The 17,884-nt window shown below is 24.8% G+C and overlaps 5 protein-coding genes across 8 annotated transcripts in view; 2 read left to right on the top strand and 3 right to left on the bottom strand.

Moving 5' to 3' along the window:
• Window positions 1–3,046, top strand: part of Rpb8 (DNA-directed RNA polymerases I, II, and III subunit Rpb8) — a 59,442-nt gene extending 56,396 nt beyond the window's left edge. For all 4 annotated transcript variants that reach the window (XM_003696196.4, XM_086904902.1, XM_031918479.2 and 1 more), the window contains one exon: window positions 2,742–3,046. In XM_003696196.4, the coding sequence (XP_003696244.1) occupies window positions 2,742–2,859 (118 nt within the window). In that variant the 3' untranslated portion in view covers window positions 2,860–3,046. The remainder of the gene's footprint in view (window positions 1–2,741) is intronic.
• Window positions 3,047–4,038: 992 nt separating this feature from the next.
• Wdr92 (dynein axonemal assembly factor 10) lies at window positions 4,039–6,115 on the bottom strand. Its single transcript, XM_003696176.4, has 4 exons — window positions 5,325–6,115; window positions 4,688–5,188; window positions 4,481–4,578; window positions 4,039–4,410 (listed from the first exon to the last, which is right to left on the bottom strand). Exons 1-4 carry the CDS (start codon window positions 5,589–5,591, stop codon window positions 4,203–4,205), a joined length of 1,074 nt encoding a protein of 357 aa, XP_003696224.1. The 5' UTR covers window positions 5,592–6,115; the 3' UTR covers window positions 4,039–4,202.
• Window positions 6,116–6,323: 208 nt separating this feature from the next.
• Window positions 6,324–10,409, bottom strand: Cap-G (Chromosome associated protein G). The gene is made up of 7 exons (XM_003696170.3): window positions 10,214–10,409; window positions 9,282–10,087; window positions 8,595–9,126; window positions 8,201–8,500; window positions 7,765–8,130; window positions 7,182–7,688; window positions 6,324–7,104 (listed from the first exon to the last, which is right to left on the bottom strand). The coding sequence occupies exons 1-7, from the start codon at window positions 10,319–10,321 to the stop codon at window positions 6,991–6,993; spliced, it is 2,733 nt and encodes a 910-aa protein (XP_003696218.2). The 5' UTR covers window positions 10,322–10,409; the 3' UTR covers window positions 6,324–6,990.
• Window positions 10,397–15,897, top strand: tst (superkiller complex helicase subunit twister). The gene is made up of 12 exons (XM_031918288.2): window positions 10,397–10,934; window positions 11,022–11,173; window positions 11,245–11,554; window positions 11,663–12,311; window positions 12,394–12,625; window positions 12,709–12,962; window positions 13,033–13,180; window positions 13,257–13,535; window positions 13,626–14,530; window positions 14,597–14,955; window positions 15,029–15,207; window positions 15,298–15,897. Exons 2-12 carry the CDS (start codon window positions 11,141–11,143, stop codon window positions 15,625–15,627), a joined length of 3,678 nt encoding a protein of 1,225 aa, XP_031774148.2. The 5' UTR covers window positions 10,397–10,934; window positions 11,022–11,140; the 3' UTR covers window positions 15,628–15,897.
• Window positions 15,809–17,445, bottom strand: Sec13 (nuclear pore and COPII coat complex component secretory 13). Its single transcript, XM_003696177.4, has 3 exons — window positions 16,853–17,445; window positions 16,340–16,724; window positions 15,809–16,266 (listed from the first exon to the last, which is right to left on the bottom strand). Exons 1-3 carry the CDS (start codon window positions 17,092–17,094, stop codon window positions 15,958–15,960), a joined length of 936 nt encoding a protein of 311 aa, XP_003696225.1. The 5' UTR covers window positions 17,095–17,445; the 3' UTR covers window positions 15,809–15,957.
• Between the last annotated feature and the right edge of the window lie 439 nt (window positions 17,446–17,884).

Raw genomic sequence — 17,884 nt, 5'->3', positions numbered from 1 at the left:
TTTTGACCGCCGTGGCGCTTGTGTCGCAATAAATTTCCGGCATGTTTACTCGGAAAAAGAATTTCATCAACTTCTCACGAAAAGTCAACAAGATTCTTTTGTTGCATAGCTTCTTAGTATTTTATTTTTTGTATAATTCTGTGTAATGTAAACAAACTCATGTTCTTGGAACAATTAAATAAAAGAATCGATGTATAAATAAGAGTGTCAGTGATAGTTGTTTCTCGCGGTCGACTTGTTTTTTTTTTGTTCTCATTTTTTTTTCATTATTACTTGTATCCATTTCTTGAACATCGTTTTCACAAACACAATATATACGATATGTTCATCCCGTTTCATTCTAGCCCTTTTATTTGATACATTTTAGTGTTGTTACATTACATAAGACATGTTTCCCACTTGAAAATTTTTTATTATCAATCGCGTTCAAAAATAATATTTATCATATTTATGTAATTACAATTTATTTATGTAATTTACGTAGTTTTTAATTTATTGTTCACATTATATATAGATTATTACTTATAGGAAAGTTTTAGAAGAGACTTGTCTGAACATGAATGAACATAGGATTTTCTACTTAAGGTTTCATCATTGTAGATGAAGTCACTTGACATTCATGACGATTTGGATCTAAATTTTCACAATATATTCTTATTATAATTTTTTTTTAAATTAAATCTTAGGAAATCTTAGAAATTTTAATATCTCGTTCAAAGGATAATATATATGAATATATATAAAAGATTTTGTGAAAAATTTAAATATTGTTGTTATATAAATTAAAATGTGTAACTTCCACTGTTGTCATGAATTGTCATCGTTTTTTTATCACTGCTCATTGTAATTATAATGACAATAAAAATCATATGCTGTGCTGCATCTTTTTCATCATTTCATTTCATTCCATCACCTCTCAAAAATATCATTTCCCAAAATGTTATTTTCATTAATTATTCCAGAATTGATAGAAATTTTTTTTTAAATTATTTTTCTTTTTTTTTCTTTTTTAAAATTAAAAACGAATCTTATTCGTAAAATATATTTCATATGCTGTCTCAAAATGCAGTTATATATAAACACATACATGTACAAAATACATGTATAATTATCATATTTAAATTTTCACTAGTACTCTTAATGTTTGTTGCACGGTGTTAAAAATGTATCTAAAAAGTAAAAATGTAAAACATTTAAAGAAACGTAACATTTTTTTTCATTGCAATTAATATTTATATATATTATATATTTGATGATTTAGTCATATTCTTAAAAAAAGAACTTAAAATAATATATTATAAAAATTGATATAAATTGATATCTTGCTCAATAAAATTGAATACTTGTTGAAAAATAATAATTTGTGAATGATTATTGAAAAATATATTCCATTGTCAATGTCACTTTGAGAATATATAAGTTAGCCAATATCTGAGAAGTTTAATATAGAGATGGACTTAATTGAATGAGTAGTGACGAGAAGAGGGAGAGAACAAATAGGTGGGGGCAAAACTCAGAATACTTTGGTTAAAAATAATCAGCTCTTACTGTGGATGGTCAGAAATTTGGGAGCAAGGTCAATCGATAGCAGCGCAACTTCCTAAACATGTGTGTAAATATGCTTCCTCTTGTTTAAATATTTACAAATCACTTGCGGATATATATCACTTTTTTAAGATAAAACGTAAATAATCTATTTATTATTGTGTATTGGTAAATTATCATTTTATTATGTTTTTCTATTTTCTTGTATAATTAATAATAATTTTGAAAAAAGGTTTTTAAATAATCACATTTTTATATACATTTTTCAAAATATCAAAAAAGTATTATCATAATAATAATTAAAATTGAATTTGCATATAAAAATCGAATTTATTGTTATTGGAAAATTCTTAATCAAAAATATATGAACATGAGATTTCATTCCAATGGAAAAAAGTCTTTATTTAAAATAATTAAAATATATTAAAAAATTTAAAACCTATAAAGATGAATAAAATGATGACTAAATAATATTGTTAAGGTTAGGATTTGTTACGTCTCTTTTATTGTTTTACATTATAAAATTATATATTTAATTGATGTATTTTTTTGTCACTTTTCATTATTATCTACATCATTTATCTCGTTATAATCATTAAAATATTTAAAGACGTATTAGCAGATGCTTAGTTTATAATAGATATATATGTATATATATATCTAGCACCAGAAAGAAGCTGTATTTCTATTCATCGAATTCACCGTGGAGCAGCATGTGGAGAGAATGCTTGACGAAAGGGATGGATTCCTTGGAAGAATTTTTTTTGCGATTGGCATGTTGGCAGTGTTGTTAGCTGGTTGTGTGGCTACATTGTATATACGACCGCTATCGGCACTGCAATTATGACGATCGTAGGGTCCGCGTCCATAATCGAAAAGGTTTTTAAATATCGATCATCGAATAATGGAAACGCAAATAAATCAATACTTTGTAATTATTAAATTAATGTATAAAATTTTGAGAGTTAATTATTTTATTTTATTTTATTTTAAATAATTTTTAAAATTTATCTTGAATTACTTATTACACGAAATATATATATCCCCCCCCCCCCCGAAATTACAGTATTCTCTCGGTGATTAGGAAATTAAAATCAGATAAAAATTTAGTATTTTAAATAAATATATCCATATTGTTAATTTGATGATTCATGCTAAGTGATGACTTACATTTACTGTTTTTTCCTCTGTTGCAGATCTGCCTACGTATCTTTTGGAGGATTGTTGATGAGGTTACAGGGTGATGCAAACAACCTACACGGTTTCGAGATAGACCAACATATGTACTTACTCATGAAAAAGTTAGCGTTCTAACTATATACATTTGTTACAATTATAACTTAGAAAATATATTTTTTAAATATATTCTTTTTTCATGAGAAGATATTAAATATAAGATAAAGATAATTGAACTGATTGAAAAAATATTAATGATTTATGTATGCATAAAAATGTATTGTATATGTATTTGATTTAGAACAGTATATTGATGTGAGAAGGATGTTTTTTAATTGGTTGATCATTTCACACTTTCCAGTTCACAAATATTTTATTAAACATTGTCACTGCCATTGCAATTCTTAGATACATAAATAAAATATTTTTAAAATTAATTATACTATATAATAAAGGTATTTTTTCATGTAAAAAATAATCTTTTATTTGTGAAATTACTATTTATCCTATTTTTCATATATATAATAAAAATTATTGAGATTAAAAAACTATTAATTAAAATAATTGCTAATTATTTATTAAATTTTATAAAACAAAAACAAAAATAATTAGATTAATTTATAATCAGAAACACCTTTTATAATAATATAAAAATAAAAATTAGAAGTCAAATTAAATTATTGAATTTAAATTAATTTCATTAATAATAAAATATTTCTAATAAATTTATGAAATACAAAAATTATTCGATAATGAAAAAAAATTTAATTTCGTTTTGCTACTGTTCGTATAAAAAGACGCCATTTTGGAGAACAACGGAGCCAAGACTAAATATGTGATCCAATTAGAACGCGTGCAGCTTCAGTGAATATAAGAGGGAGAGACAAAAAAAATGTATAATGGTGACACGTCGTCGCAAAAGGGGGAACAGCCAAGAGCTAATTTATGTAATTAAACTCGCGGGATTCCTGACCTTGTACGGCTGAATACGAACTGGCAGAGGCTAGCTCAAACAATATGGCATAAGTGCACTTGGCGTGGGTCTCGATCTTCAATATGGCGGTTTGATGTTGCATAACACATTGTATTACAAGATGGCTGCCATTTAATAAGGGTTTGATCCTAAATAGATTGGCCCAATAACATATAATGCGCTTTTATCTGACCGTTCGAATTGCGAAATTGCGCAATATACGTACACTAAGCCAGCAGCGATAAAAATCAATAGGTGTAAACAAGTGTCGCCATCGTGATAAAATTTTGTAACATATTTCACAGTCGATAACTTAGTCAGCAAACAATTCATTTGAAATTAAATTAAATTAAATTAAATTAATATTTATTTACAATGGAATTTTTGTTCCAACACAATATGAAAGATTTACATTCAATAATATAAATAGCACAATATATAATATATAATGAAAATAAATAAATAATATATCTTTTTTTTTATTATATTTTAAAATGAATTTATCTTCTTAAAAAGTGTTAAGTTTCGTAGTAATAATCACCCTTAAACACTGATCAAATGCAGTACAAACAGCTAATCCTTGTTTGTCTGGACTCCAGTCTAAAGAACTAACAGGTTGTGATGAAACTGTAATATTTTGTAAAAGTGTCAAATTGCCAACAACTCCTTGATCTATGCCATCTTTATCTACTATTTTTCGTTTTTCCGGATAATTACTAAAACAATTCAGTAATGAAAAAAACCATAAAAATTAAAGATAAAAATAAATATGAAATTTATAATTACTATTTCCATAGACAAAGATTTCCTCCTCCACCACAAGTAACAAATATTTCACGATTTTGTGGTAAATGTCTGACTAACCATACTGTTGAATTATGAGCCTAAAACAATATATATATATACATATTATTTATATACATATATATAAACATATAATGTAATATGTAATATAGTTACATTAACCACATAAATATTTTATTTTAATCTTACCTTTTCAGTTAGATAAGAAAATCCTTTTTTAGGATGTTGAGTCTTTAAATCAAATAAGTAAAACTTTGATTCTAATGTAGTAGCTACTAACTTATTCATTGGAATATCTTTTCTATCAAATTCAATACTACAAACTCCATTTTTGAGATTACTTTCCCATAAAAGTGCCATTGCTTTTAAATCAAACATTTTTATATCTCCATTATCATATCCTGCAGCTACTATTCTTTCTTCAGAATTATATGAATTTCCAAATGTAACTGCCCAGCAATCTCTACGAGTTTCTCCTTCTTTAGGTTCCATTACAGCAACTGGCCGACCTTTCAATCTAGGATCCCAGACTTTAACTCCTCCATCTCTGGAGCCAGTTACTATTTCTGGTGCACCACATCCAATACTTTGTCCAGCTATACCATCAATACTGTTTATAATTTCTTTGTGAGCATTAACAGTATAAATTGGTATTGAGGGATCTTCTAAATTGTAGATATTCAATTTACCCTAATAAAGGTAACTTTAAGTTTTCTGTATGTAGGAATAATGAATTATTAATCTTATTTATGTAATTTTATTTTTTCGAATGGAATTATATTATTTGTTTTATATTATATATTTTATGAAAATCATAAATGAATACCTGGAAATCACCAGTTGCTAAATATCTGTCTCTTAAACTAGATGCTTTAAAAGTTCCACATTTTATTGGTTGTGATCTTTCAATATCTTTAATAAGATTTAATTCACCACTAGAAACTTCATAAATTTGTATAATACCACTACCACGAGGACGCGAGCCCATAACTACAAACTTCGTACTACACGGAATCCATTTTGCATCAAATAATGAATAATTTACAGATTTCTCGATATGACAAATTATCTGCGGCTTTTCAAACTTCTCCATACTTTTAAAATTAATTATATGATAAAATAGAGTTAAAGTTCGGAAGATTGATTAGAAGCTTTTTTAAAGCATAGATAAAATACAAGATAGATTTTACATCTTATGAGACATTGTAGTCATGGTTTAAATAAATCACTTTATTTTCGGTATTGTAATGTAAAAAAATCTAATATTTTCTCAAAACGTGGTATAACAATTAAATATTAAAATAAAAAAACATATATAAATATAAATAAATTTTATTTAAATTCAATGAAATCAATGTCACTTCTATTATATATATTATATATATATAGTATTATAGATAAAATATATATAGATAAAAAGAAAAAATAATAAGAAAAGAATAAAAATTAAAGATCAATGCCATTTTTTGAGTTTTTTAAATAAATTTTTTTTACATTCCTTGATTATGACGCTATTATCTTATTCTAAATCGATAAGATTGTATATGAATAACGAAAATAATAATATGTAATAACAAAAATTCATTGGAAAATAAATCTACTTTATATTTAGTCTGCGCTTAATATGTATAAACAAACTAGTCTACCATCTATATAAAATATTTAAAGTAATATGCCGGGAAATTAAAATTTTTTGCAAAATTATAAAAACGGATTTAATAAATTTATAAGATATTTAAATATAATATAATATATGAAATTGTCAATTTAAATGTCTTCATTATTTATAATTTTATTAAAAAATGATCTGAAAAAAATATTCTAGTTTTATATATTATATAGTTTTATATTTCTTTAAATTAATGATGAAACCATAAGTAACGAAATTATTTATATATATATAAATTATTTATATAAATGCTTCACTCTATATACTTGAAAAGTAACAAAATAAAATAATATAATATGGTTTCACTTAATTCTGTTACTTTTAATTATTTAAAAAAAGATATTCGAAGAGAAAATATATTTATAACATATACTTCAGAGAAAACATTAATATAGATCTGCATCAAGTAATGCAGATCATCTTAAGATTATATTTTTCAAGATTTTGCGAATATTTTTTTTTTTAATGGAATAATCAATATTTGTATTTAAATGTGAAGTTAAAACACATACAATAATTATTATATCATAATTTTGAGATAATTGAATTAAAATTTTATAAATGATTGAAAAGTTAGTGATTGAAATAATAGAATTTAAGAAAAATAAAATATAAAAATAAAATAATCGTGATTTTTATCAAAAAATTTATATATATTTACAATGCCTTAATTATGTTTCATTTCGTCATATTTTTGATTATATAATAAAAAATGATTAATATATGAAACGTGATAACTTTCTTCTCAAATATTTTTTTGTATCTGCACAAATAATTAAAAGTGACATAAAAATTAAATGAGATATTCTGAATTGATCAATGATCATTCATCAACTTCAGTATCTTCATTCTCTGATACATTGTCACAAATGTCAGGAGTATTTAACTTTTTTTTAAAAAGTTCAATATATTTTAATAATCGCTTATCCTGTTTTACCTAAAAAAGAAATACAAACAAGTTTATATACAATTTAAAATATATTATTATTAGTAAATTATAAATGCGATATTTACCATTTTTGTTACTTTCTTAATGGCTTGTTGTAAATTTTTTTCCAATGTATCATCCAATTCTAAATGCAAATCGTTTAAAGATCTAAGAAGAACTTCACAATGAATTTTACTGGATGGATTTAACACTTCTGCGAGCATATTAAAAACAAGATTATTGTGTACACAATAATTTTCTGCATCAGATTTACGAATTCTAACTCTAGTCAAATTTATTATAAATCTAGATACTTCATAAGGATCAATTTCATGTAAAGGACTAATCTCTGGCGCATTACATAAAATCTGTAAAGTTGGTAAATATGTTTCTTCTAATGATGTTTGGGCATCAACAAGTGTGATAAAATTATCGAAAAAACCCGTCAAACATTGTCGGAGATAAAAATCATTATCATTTACAGGATTATAACATAAAATTATTAATCGTGATAATAAACTTGAACCACTGATTCGTCGATTAAGTAACAACTTACAAAGACCTTCAGCAGCAATTGTCCTTAATCCTTGATTCTGTTTTTAAAAATATTTATTTTTTAAAAATTAATAAGCATATTAATTTTTATATATATATATAAAATATACATACTTCATTATCTAATAATCCTGCTAAGATTTTAATAAAACAGTAATTGCCTTTTTCTGCTTCTGATATGCCTAATGATATTACAGAAACTTCTTTATCAGTATCTGTAAATAATTTAGTACGAGACTTTTCAGTTTTATCAAGTGAGATCTCATTTGTTTTTTCTGAAATATCAAAATACTCAAGACCATGCAATAGTAAGAGATCGAAAATTCCTTTCAAAGCAACAATCCAAATATCTGGATTTTCTTGTTCCAAAGAAAATTGTAAGAATAACATCATAATATGTTGTTTAGCTAATTCTTTATCCAATATACAACAAATAGAGACTGCTTTTATTGCTAATATATGTACTGCATCATCTGGATGCTGAAAACATAATTTTTAATTAACATATTTAAAATTAATGAAATTTATATTTTAAATTAGAGATATTTACATCTAAACTGTCAAGTGCTATTTGCATAAGACTTCTAAGTGTTGGTGTTATTGTAGTCACAGATTGCATCATTGTACATATTATGGTTAAACATTTTATCATTGTTTTAGAATCACTTTTTTCCTTCATTTCTTCATTAACTATAGTTGTTATGTGATTCTGTTCTGATAATTTTTCTATTTCCTTAGTCAATGAGATTATTTCATTTTTTAAGCTATCTGCTTTTAAATATTGTTTGTCTTGTATAGCTTGATATTCTTCTTCTTTCAATTCCAACATCTTTATCTTAAGCTTTGCTCTCTAAAAAATACTTTTATTAAATAGTATAATTGTTATATTTCTTTTTAGCATTTAATATTGATGTATTTAAATATTTTGAATAATATGAACTTACCTGTAAGTTAATTTGATGTTGTTGTTCTTCTGAAACTTGTGTAGTTATAGTTTCTTTTAAAGGTAATCTAATTTCACTGATAATGTTAGCTAAAATATCCAATCTACTATTCACATCAGGTATGATTTTTTGTAAATGTGTTACTATGCATTCAATTAATTTTTCTGTCCAATTATTGCTCATTAATGTATTACAAATTAACTCATTTAATTTTTTTCTACCAACTTCATCACATAAATCAAATGTTGTTGATATTTCAAATAATTGTAATAGAATAAATTTTTGCATATGATTTATCCACATTTCATTTTCTCTTGATGATATTGTTGCAAGAAAATCAGAAATATAATTGCAAAATATTGATAATTCTGGTAAAATTCCTTCCAATTCTTCTGTAAAAGATTCATGTTGCAAATGCTTTATTAAGCATTTCCAATATAATACAGTTTCACTAGTCAATTTATTTATTGGAATTAATTTGGTTTCCTTATTTATTGGTAATTGTTCTATTAATGTATTTAATGGAGTATTCCTAATTAAAAAAAGATTAAATATTATGTGAAAAATTAATTATTTATATACTTTCATTCTAATGTATCTGATATAGATATTAGTATATAATATTAGAATAAATCAATATATATGATTATATATATTTCATACATAATATATATATTAAATGCTTACTTAAATAAAATATCTAAAGCTAAAACAGACACATCTGTACCAATTTCAGCATCAAGAGCTCTTATTAAACCAATAAAGTCACCATTATAATGTCTTAACCATGCAGGTAATAAAACATTTTGGACAGTGTTTTTAACTATTTCAGATCTATCTTTTAAACCATCATTTAACAACTGATCTCTTTGTGTGATAGTCAAAGATCTTACTGTTACTTTACTAATGAAATCATATGCCATTTTACGAACAATCTCATCCACATCTCTGGTCCTTCTCAATGCTACTTGCAGAGTATGTTGATTTTTTGCCATACTCATTAATGCTGCTCTGCGAACCATAGCTTTTGGATCTTTGGTTGCATGAAATATATACATTTTTATAACAGGACATTGATCATCTGTAGGATCTTGAAGTCTATGTAGAGCAAATATTGCTTGAGCTCTAACTTTTGTAGATTTATCCAATAAGCGATCCATCATAGAAACAGTAATTTTATCACAAAGAACATCATCTATAAAAGCTTGATCACCCATAGAATTTAATAACATATTTAAAAAATGACAAATACGAAATCTCACTCCTGGATTTTTTGCACAATGGTTTGTTAAAATAAAATCAAATAACTTAATCAGAAAAGGACATAAAGATTGTTCAGATTCATCATCATCATCATTTGCAGATGAATATAAACTAGCGGCAAATTTAGCAATAAATTCTAAAGTATTTTCAACTCGTAAATGTCGTTGTGGAATAGTAAGTGGAATTCTAAAACAAGATATGAAAGAATCCCAAAAATCTGATATATTATTCTAAAATAAAAAAGAATAATTAATAATCCAACATTAAAATAATTATATTGAAATTTTGTTTATAATATAAATAAATATCATAATAAATTGTTTGAAAAAAATTTGATTTAAAACCTATAAACTTACTTCTTCATAACATTTTGTCAATTTTTTAATATTACTTTGATGACAAGTTTTATTAAATTGAACATTGTAAAATATTTCCTTTATAACATTATTCGTTTTTCGTTTCATATTTATTATAAATATTGCAATTATACCTTAAATATAGAAATAATGTATACAGAAATGTAATACAAGAACGTTAAGTTTTCAAATGTATAGCCAATAGTAAAATTTTTTCCCTAATAAAGTTACAAAATTTGAAATATAAAAATATCAATATAAAAATACATAAATATATTTTCTTTTTATTACTTAAAATTTATTTATTTTATTCATAAATTTAATCATCAATAATTTGTAATTGTAATTATATTTAAATAAATAATATTGAAAATAATACTAAAAATACTATAGTCTGGATATAAAATGAATAAACAGATCAATGCATATATTTTATCTATCTTTTATCTTTTATTCTATCTTTACAAATAAAATCCCCATGATATAAAATAAGAAATATATTGCATATATTTATACCTATTTTATAGTATAAACATGCTTGTAAACATAACCTCATATTATTTATATTTATTGCTAAAATTATAAATAATTTATAATTTTATAATTTTTGAAATGTACTAAAAATAAATTGTATGCTAATATAATAATGTGATATAATTTGTTATTTCATAATTGAAATTAAAATAAATCAAAAAAACAAATTTTTTTTAATAATTTTTTGGTATTTATAAGCAGTGTTTATTAGAATTTATTTTTTATATGTTATATTTTATTATAAGCATATATTATCATATATTATGTGTTTTAGGTTAATTATTAAATTTAGATTTTCTCTAGTATTATTCTTTCTAATAAAGTGCAATATATTAAAGAATTAATGAAATAGATTGTTTCATTAATGTGGTGTAAATATAAAAATTAAAAAAAATGGATGTAAAAAACAATACAAATAAACAAATGGTAAATTTTTTTAATTTAATTATGAAGAAATTTATAATAACAATTTATTTTAACAATTATTTATTTCACAGTTAGAATTTGAATTGCCACCTATTTGGCCTGATATTAGAACTGAATTAAGGGAATATATAGAATGTTTGGATAATCTTCCAATATATCATTTGGATAATGCACAATGTTATTGGCCAAGAAAACCTGATATTCTTTCTCTTTTGAATTGTGATATAGCACCACTTGGTACTACATTAAAATTTAATAGAGATCCTGTTACTGGCAAACTTGGAGAAATGCATGAAGTACCTTTGAAATCAGCAGGTGAAACTGCTAGAAATTCTATGTCTATGACACGTGCACCAGGTCCACCTTCTGATATTATTAGAGGTATTTTTTGACAAAATGTTTTATATAATTTAGATCATAGAATATTTTAAATTAATTTTTTAAAATTAATGTTCAAAATAAATTGAAAAATATTAAAACTTTGTTTAGGAAATACTAGTAATATTCCATTTTGGCCGGGTGGTTTTGATGAACCTGAAATGATAGTAGACTCATCAATGGAGGAAATTGACTTTGAAAATAATTTAAGAACATTAGCAAAAGGATTTAGTGCAGGTATAGAATTTAAAAGTGATAATTATACTCCAAAAGAAAAGACAATACAAGATCAAGAATCATTGAAATCAGAAAAAAATGAAATTGAAAATACAGCAGACAAGATCAATTTAATGGCTATTGTAGAAGAAGAACAAAATGAACTTGATTTTTGGAAGTTAGAAACAAAAAAAATAAAAGAAGAAACAAGAACCAAAACTTCAGATATTTCGGAATCAGCATTTGATGAAATTGCTTCATTATTAGAAGAAACAGATATACCTATTTTAAATATTTCGGAAAAACGTGTGGAAACTATAACAGAATGGGCAGAACAATTAGATGTGTCTGTTCCACTTACTGATTTTGAAAAACGAATTCCTGAATTAGCAATGAGCTTTCCATATGAATTAGATATTTTCCAAAAACAAGCTATTCTTAAATTAGAAGAAGGTTGTAATGTGTTTGTTGCTGCACATACATCTGCTGGAAAAACAACTGTAGCAGAATATGCTATAGCATTAAGTCAAAAACATATGACAAAGTAAAAATTTATATTTATTGAATTATATTTCAAATCATAATTATGTAAATTAATAGTATTAATTTTATTTTTTTTTTTTTAGAGTCATTTATACCTCTCCTATAAAAGCACTTTCAAATCAAAAATATCGCGAACTTAAAAGAAAATTCGAAAGTGTAGGATTATTAACAGGAGATTTACAAATTAATCCAAATGCATCATGTCTTATCATAACCACGGAAATTTTACAATCTATGTTATATTGCGCATCCGAAGTTTTAAGGGATTTAGAATTTGTTATATTTGACGAAGTGCATTACATTAATAATGATGAAGTAAATAGGACTTCAATGCTACATTTTTGCTAACTTTATATTAAAAATAATTTATATGATATATAAATTTTACATTACTTTAGCGTGGTCATGTTTGGGAAGAAAGTGTGATACTTCTACCACAAACAGTTACTATAGTAATGTTGTCTGCAACTGTGCCAAATCCTCTAGTATTTGCTGATTGGGTTGGTCGTACAAAAAAAAAAAAGACATATGTAATAAGTACTCTAAAACGACCTGTACCCCTTCAACATTATTTATATACTGGAACTGATGGTAAAACTAAAGATGATAAATTTTTAGTATTGGGTGAAAGTGGTCAATTTTTATTAGATGGGTAATCTTTAGTTTTTTTTTTAACTTTATATATATATATTTTGTAATAATATTTATAAATATAATTTTAGATGGTATAAAGCAACAAATTCTAAAAATTCAAAAAATCAAGTAAATAAAAATATTAAAGATGTTAAAAAGTTATCTATGCATCAACAGATGACTCCTAAACAAGAACAAGTATTGTGGAGTGCTTTCATAAGTCATTTAAAAACACAAGTATAATTATTATATAAATATTTTGATTAAATTTTCATTATTTATTTAAATTTATAGCTATTATTTATTGTTTTAGAACATGTTGCCTGTCGTTGTGTTTATGTTATCACGAAAACGATGCGATATGAGTGCTGTATTATTAAGAAATGTCGATCTTACAACTGAGACTGAAAAGCACACTATTCGAGCTTTTTTTCAAAATAATATTCGACATTTAAAAGGTACTGATAGACAATTACCACAAGTGCTTATGATGCAAGAATTATTAGAAAGTGGAATTGGTATCCATCATAGTGGTATACTACCTATTCTGAAAGAAATAGTGGAAATGCTTTTCCAAACTGGAGTTGTAAAAGTCAGTTTCTCAATATATATCATTTTTTTATTTAATTTTATAATATTTATATTAATTATTTAAATTTAAAAAGATTTTATTTTATTGCAGTTATTGTTTGCAACAGAAACATTTGCAATGGGTGTTAATATGCCAGCGCGTACTGTAGTTTTCGATTCTATAAAAAAATATGATGGTAATAATTTCCGAATACTTTATCCTTCTGAATATGTACAAATGGCTGGTCGAGCTGGTCGTAGAGGTCACGATACAACTGGAATGGTTATAGTTATGTGTCGAACATCTGTACCACATTTTAACGAATTAAAAAATATGATGTGTGGACAAGCTCAGAATTTAGAATCGAAATTTAAAGTAACATATTCGATGGTATTAAATCTAAGAAGGCTAAATGAATCGGTGACAGTCGAAGCAATGATGCGAAGATCTTTTAAAGAATCACCAGTAGTTATAAATCAAAATAATTACAAAATGCAATTACAAGAAGTGGAAAATGAATTATCAAAATTGCCACCTCTAACCGACTTACAAAAGAAACTTTCCGATTTTTATCGAGTAGCTGTTGATTATTTAGAGTATCTTAAGTATTTGAAACCTTATTTTTACGAGACACAAAAAAAAGCAGTAAAAAGTTTAACACCCGGAAGAATATTGCTTATATCATATGAAAGTCATTATAATAAATTAGCTTTATTATTAAGCACGGTTCAAAATAAAGGTAATAGACAATACAGAGTATTAGTTCTTAAAAATTCTGATATATCAAAGTCTATCAAAGAAACAGAAGGGAAAAATCAGAAAATTAATAAGTCCGATAAATGGTACGATATTGTTGCTTTAACAAAAAAAGAAATATTTATACCAATTGGAATTCCATCAGATGAAGTATTGACTATAGATGCATGGAATATATTAGAAATAACAAATTGTCAAATTAAAATAGATTATAATTTAGTTTTGGCAAATTGGGAAAAAAGACAAATACCCAGATTTAAGTAAGTAATAAAAACTTGAATCACATTTAAAATGTTTATAGTTTATTAAAATTAAATTATTTTTAGAAACGAAGAACCTAGTCAAACTTATAAAACAGCAATGCAAGAATTAATGACTCTATCTCTTAATGCTTCTCATAATTCTTCTATATTACGACCATATCTGGAGATGAAAATGAATTATGATGTTGATAGGAAACTACAACATTTATTTGATTTAAAAAAAGCTGTATATGATATGAAATGTAGAGAAATATTGAATTTTGAAGAACAATTTGAAATTGTATACGAACGAAGTGAATTGGAAAGCAAAAAAAATAAATTACAATTAAAACTTAGTGATGAAGGATTAAGTTTATATCCTGAATATACAAATGCTGTTGCACTTCTTAAAGATTTAGGATATATAGATAATGATGAAAGAGGTATGTTCTATAAAATAAAAATTATTAATATTGTTTAACAATCTAAAATAATTTTTTATTCTGTGTTTTATAGTTGCATTGAAAGGTCGAGTAGCTTTACAAATGGGAAATAACGAATTATTAATTACAGAACTCATTCTTAAAAATGTATTAACTGTACTCCAACCAGCTGAAATAGCAGCATTGTTGTCTGCTTTAATATTTCAACAACGAACTGATGTTGAACCAAATTTAACACCAGAATTAAAGAGGGTATACTTTCTTAGTACAAACTTTTTACAAATATTTAAATTGTTTCAGATAATATATTTATTATAATATTTAAATATTATTTGATTGTAGAGTTGTAAAGAAATAAAAGAAATACATGCTGAATTAGAAGCTTTAGAACAACATTATCAATTAGTAACATTACAACCACTAAACTTTGGTTTAGTAGAGGTAGTTTATGATTGGGCACAAGCGAAATCATTTGCCGAAATTATGGAAAAAACCGATGTACAAGAAGGAATCATAGTACGATGTATTCAACAATTAAGTGAAACGTTACGAGATGTAAAAAATGCAGCTACTACTATAGGTGATCCTGTTTTAAAGGAAAAAATGGAAGAAGCTTCTACCGTTATTAAAAGAGATATTGTTTTTGCTGCATCCTTGTATACTCAAAATTAATTGTTTAACAAATTCTGTGTACAATAATTTATTTATATGTATAAATATGCAAAATATTTTCTACTTTGATCAATAACAAATATATAATATGTATATTTTTATAACTTATACATCGTTTAATGATGCATTGTTAAAAAAATGTACAATTTCTTCATTATAGATGTAAAATTCTGGAATTCAATTTGGTGTGAAAATTATATTTCTTTATGTATAATAAGATAAATATAATAAGAATACAAAGAAGAAGAATAAAATTGATATTAATATTAATTGTTTTAATTTACAATGCTTATTAATAAAAAATGTTATCTTACATTTTATTTTCAGATATTATAATGCACGCTGATCTGTGTTATTAAGGTTTCCTTGACCTTTATTTGTCTCAGAAATACAAATCCACTGTCCTTCAGTATTTTCACGCCAAAGGGATACTTTATTATCTCCACCACTAACTGCTAAAATACCTCCAGTTAATGACCAACTAACATTCCAAATGACATCATCAAAAACATTGAGGATAGTTGGTGTCCAACTAGTATAATCATTAGAAGTCCATACAATTACACGACGATCTTGTGAACAAGATGCCAAAGCTGCTTTGGATGGTCCAACTGCAGGAGCCCATGCAACATCCCTTACCTGTAAGAAACAAGATATTTAATTACTATTTTTCTTTAATTTAGATTTCTAAATTTAATAGCAAATGTATTACCCAATCACTGTGTGCTTCTAATTTGTCTTCTTCAATCCACCTGTCACCTTCTTCTTTCCAAATTTTTACCAAATTATCACAACCTCCTGTAGCTAATCTTTTTATTGGTCCATTTCTTTGTGTTCCACTAGCATCAAAACTAGGTTCAATAGCAGGACACCAACTCACAGCATTGCATCCAATTGAATGAGCATTTGTAATTTTTTGTGTATCCCATGTATCACCATTATTAATAAGTATAGATACTGAACCATCAGAGCTGCCACAAGCTAAAATTAAGCCAAATTCATGTGGTGCCCAAGCTACTGAATTAACAGAGGAATCATGACCATTGTGCTCATAAATCTTGGTCCATTCTCCTAATTCTTTCCAAATAATTACTTTTCTATTAAAAAAAATGACATATAAAAATAATTAAAAAATTTAATAATTTTTTTTATTACAAATTATTATACATCAAAATAAATTATTTTGTTTTAAATTATTAAAAAATTTCAATAAACTGTAACATACCGATCATAACTACAGGACGCTAAAAGATTTCCGAACTTAGGATGTGCCCAAGTAACCTGCCATACAGGTCCAACATGACCTTTAAGATCAGCTACTAAACTTTGTGTTCCGTTTTTTAAGTCAAAAATTTTAATCGAATTATCACTAGAACAAGTTGCTAACCTCAAACCATAATAATCCATTTCGGCATCATGAATCATGTCTTCATGACCAGTATCAACCGTATTCAAAACAGATACCATTTTTATGACACCTTTTATTCAAATTTTTGCAATTATATTTTAAAAATGATGAAGAAATTAATATTTGATTATAAGGACGTCGAATAGGTTATGTTTGCTCAGTACCTGTCACTACGTGGAAGCATATGCGCACTGGCAGTTAATGCATAATTGCTTTGCGCAACTCGTACATAAATTTTAATATGTTGTATCAAGACTATGCATTGTATCAAAGAATTAAATGAAACTTATTGTGATAATATTGAAATAATATGTGATATAAATGTTTTTTTTAAGTATTTGTAATAAATTAAATATTAAAATTTTGTAATTGTAATTTTGTAATGGTATTTCTATAATATATTTCTATTTCTGTAATATTTACTTTTTATTTTAAGATCATTTAATTTTCTATATTGATTTTAAATTAAGTATTGCTTTTGATTTATACTATAATAATGTCTAATAATTTATATAATTTCATAATATATCATCTTAATTTTAGTTTTAAAATTATTAAAAGATTAAGAAGCGTTTCTATATGTTAACAAAGAACTTTTAGGATAGTAATATAAAATATATGCACAATTTGATATATTTAAATTTATATTTAAGTATTATTATTTAATATATAAATTTATATTTTCAAAATGCAAAAGAAAATCTCAAAAATTTAAAATAGATAAGAAATAATTTAAACATATAGTTTATAATATGTTGTATTATTTACTGGAAAACGATACCAACTTCGAAATTTTATAGGTGACTACATAAAAATTTTACTTATAATTTAATATATTATTTATTAAAT

This window comes from Apis florea, unplaced genomic scaffold (genome assembly GCF_048593485.1).
Source record: "Apis florea isolate Af1SG1 unplaced genomic scaffold, ASM4859348v1 contig_2350_pilon, whole genome shotgun sequence".
Lineage (NCBI taxonomy): Eukaryota > Metazoa > Arthropoda > Insecta > Hymenoptera > Apidae > Apis > Apis florea.
The sequence above is the reverse complement of the archived record's forward strand: the minus strand, read 5'-3'. Positions and strand labels throughout refer to the sequence as shown.

Coding starts and splice junctions, on each gene's coding strand:
- Wdr92 (XM_003696176.4), bottom strand. CDS start 5,591: ATGGAGAAGTTTGAAAAGCCGCAGATAATTTGTCATATCGAGAAATCT. Junction 5,189..5,324: donor TAGCAACTGGTGATTTCCAG/GTATTCATTTAT, acceptor TACCTTTATTAG/GGTAAATTGAATATCTACAA. Junction 4,579..4,687: donor TTTCTTATCTAACTGAAAAG/GTAAGATTAAAA, acceptor ATATTGTTTTAG/GCTCATAATTCAACAGTATG.
- tst (XM_031918288.2), top strand. CDS start 11,141: ATGGATGTAAAAAACAATACAAATAAACAAATG. Junction 11,555..11,662: donor ACCTTCTGATATTATTAGAG/GTATTTTTTGAC, acceptor AACTTTGTTTAG/GAAATACTAGTAATATTCCA. Junction 12,963..13,032: donor GGTCAATTTTTATTAGATGG/GTAATCTTTAGT, acceptor ATATAATTTTAG/ATGGTATAAAGCAACAAATT.
- Cap-G (XM_003696170.3), bottom strand. CDS start 10,321: ATGAAACGAAAAACGAATAATGTTATAAAGGAAATATTTTACAATGTT. Junction 8,501..8,594: donor AACATCAAATTAACTTACAG/GTAAGTTCATAT, acceptor AGTATTTTTTAG/AGAGCAAAGCTTAAGATAAA. Junction 7,105..7,181: donor TTAAGAAAGTAACAAAAATG/GTAAATATCGCA, acceptor TTTCTTTTTTAG/GTAAAACAGGATAAGCGATT.
- Sec13 (XM_003696177.4), bottom strand. CDS start 17,094: ATGGTATCTGTTTTGAATACGGTTGATACTGGTCATGAAGACATGATT. Junction 16,725..16,852: donor GCGTCCTGTAGTTATGATCG/GTATGTTACAGT, acceptor TTTTTTTAATAG/AAAAGTAATTATTTGGAAAG. Junction 16,267..16,339: donor TAGAAGCACACAGTGATTGG/GTAATACATTTG, acceptor TGTTTCTTACAG/GTAAGGGATGTTGCATGGGC.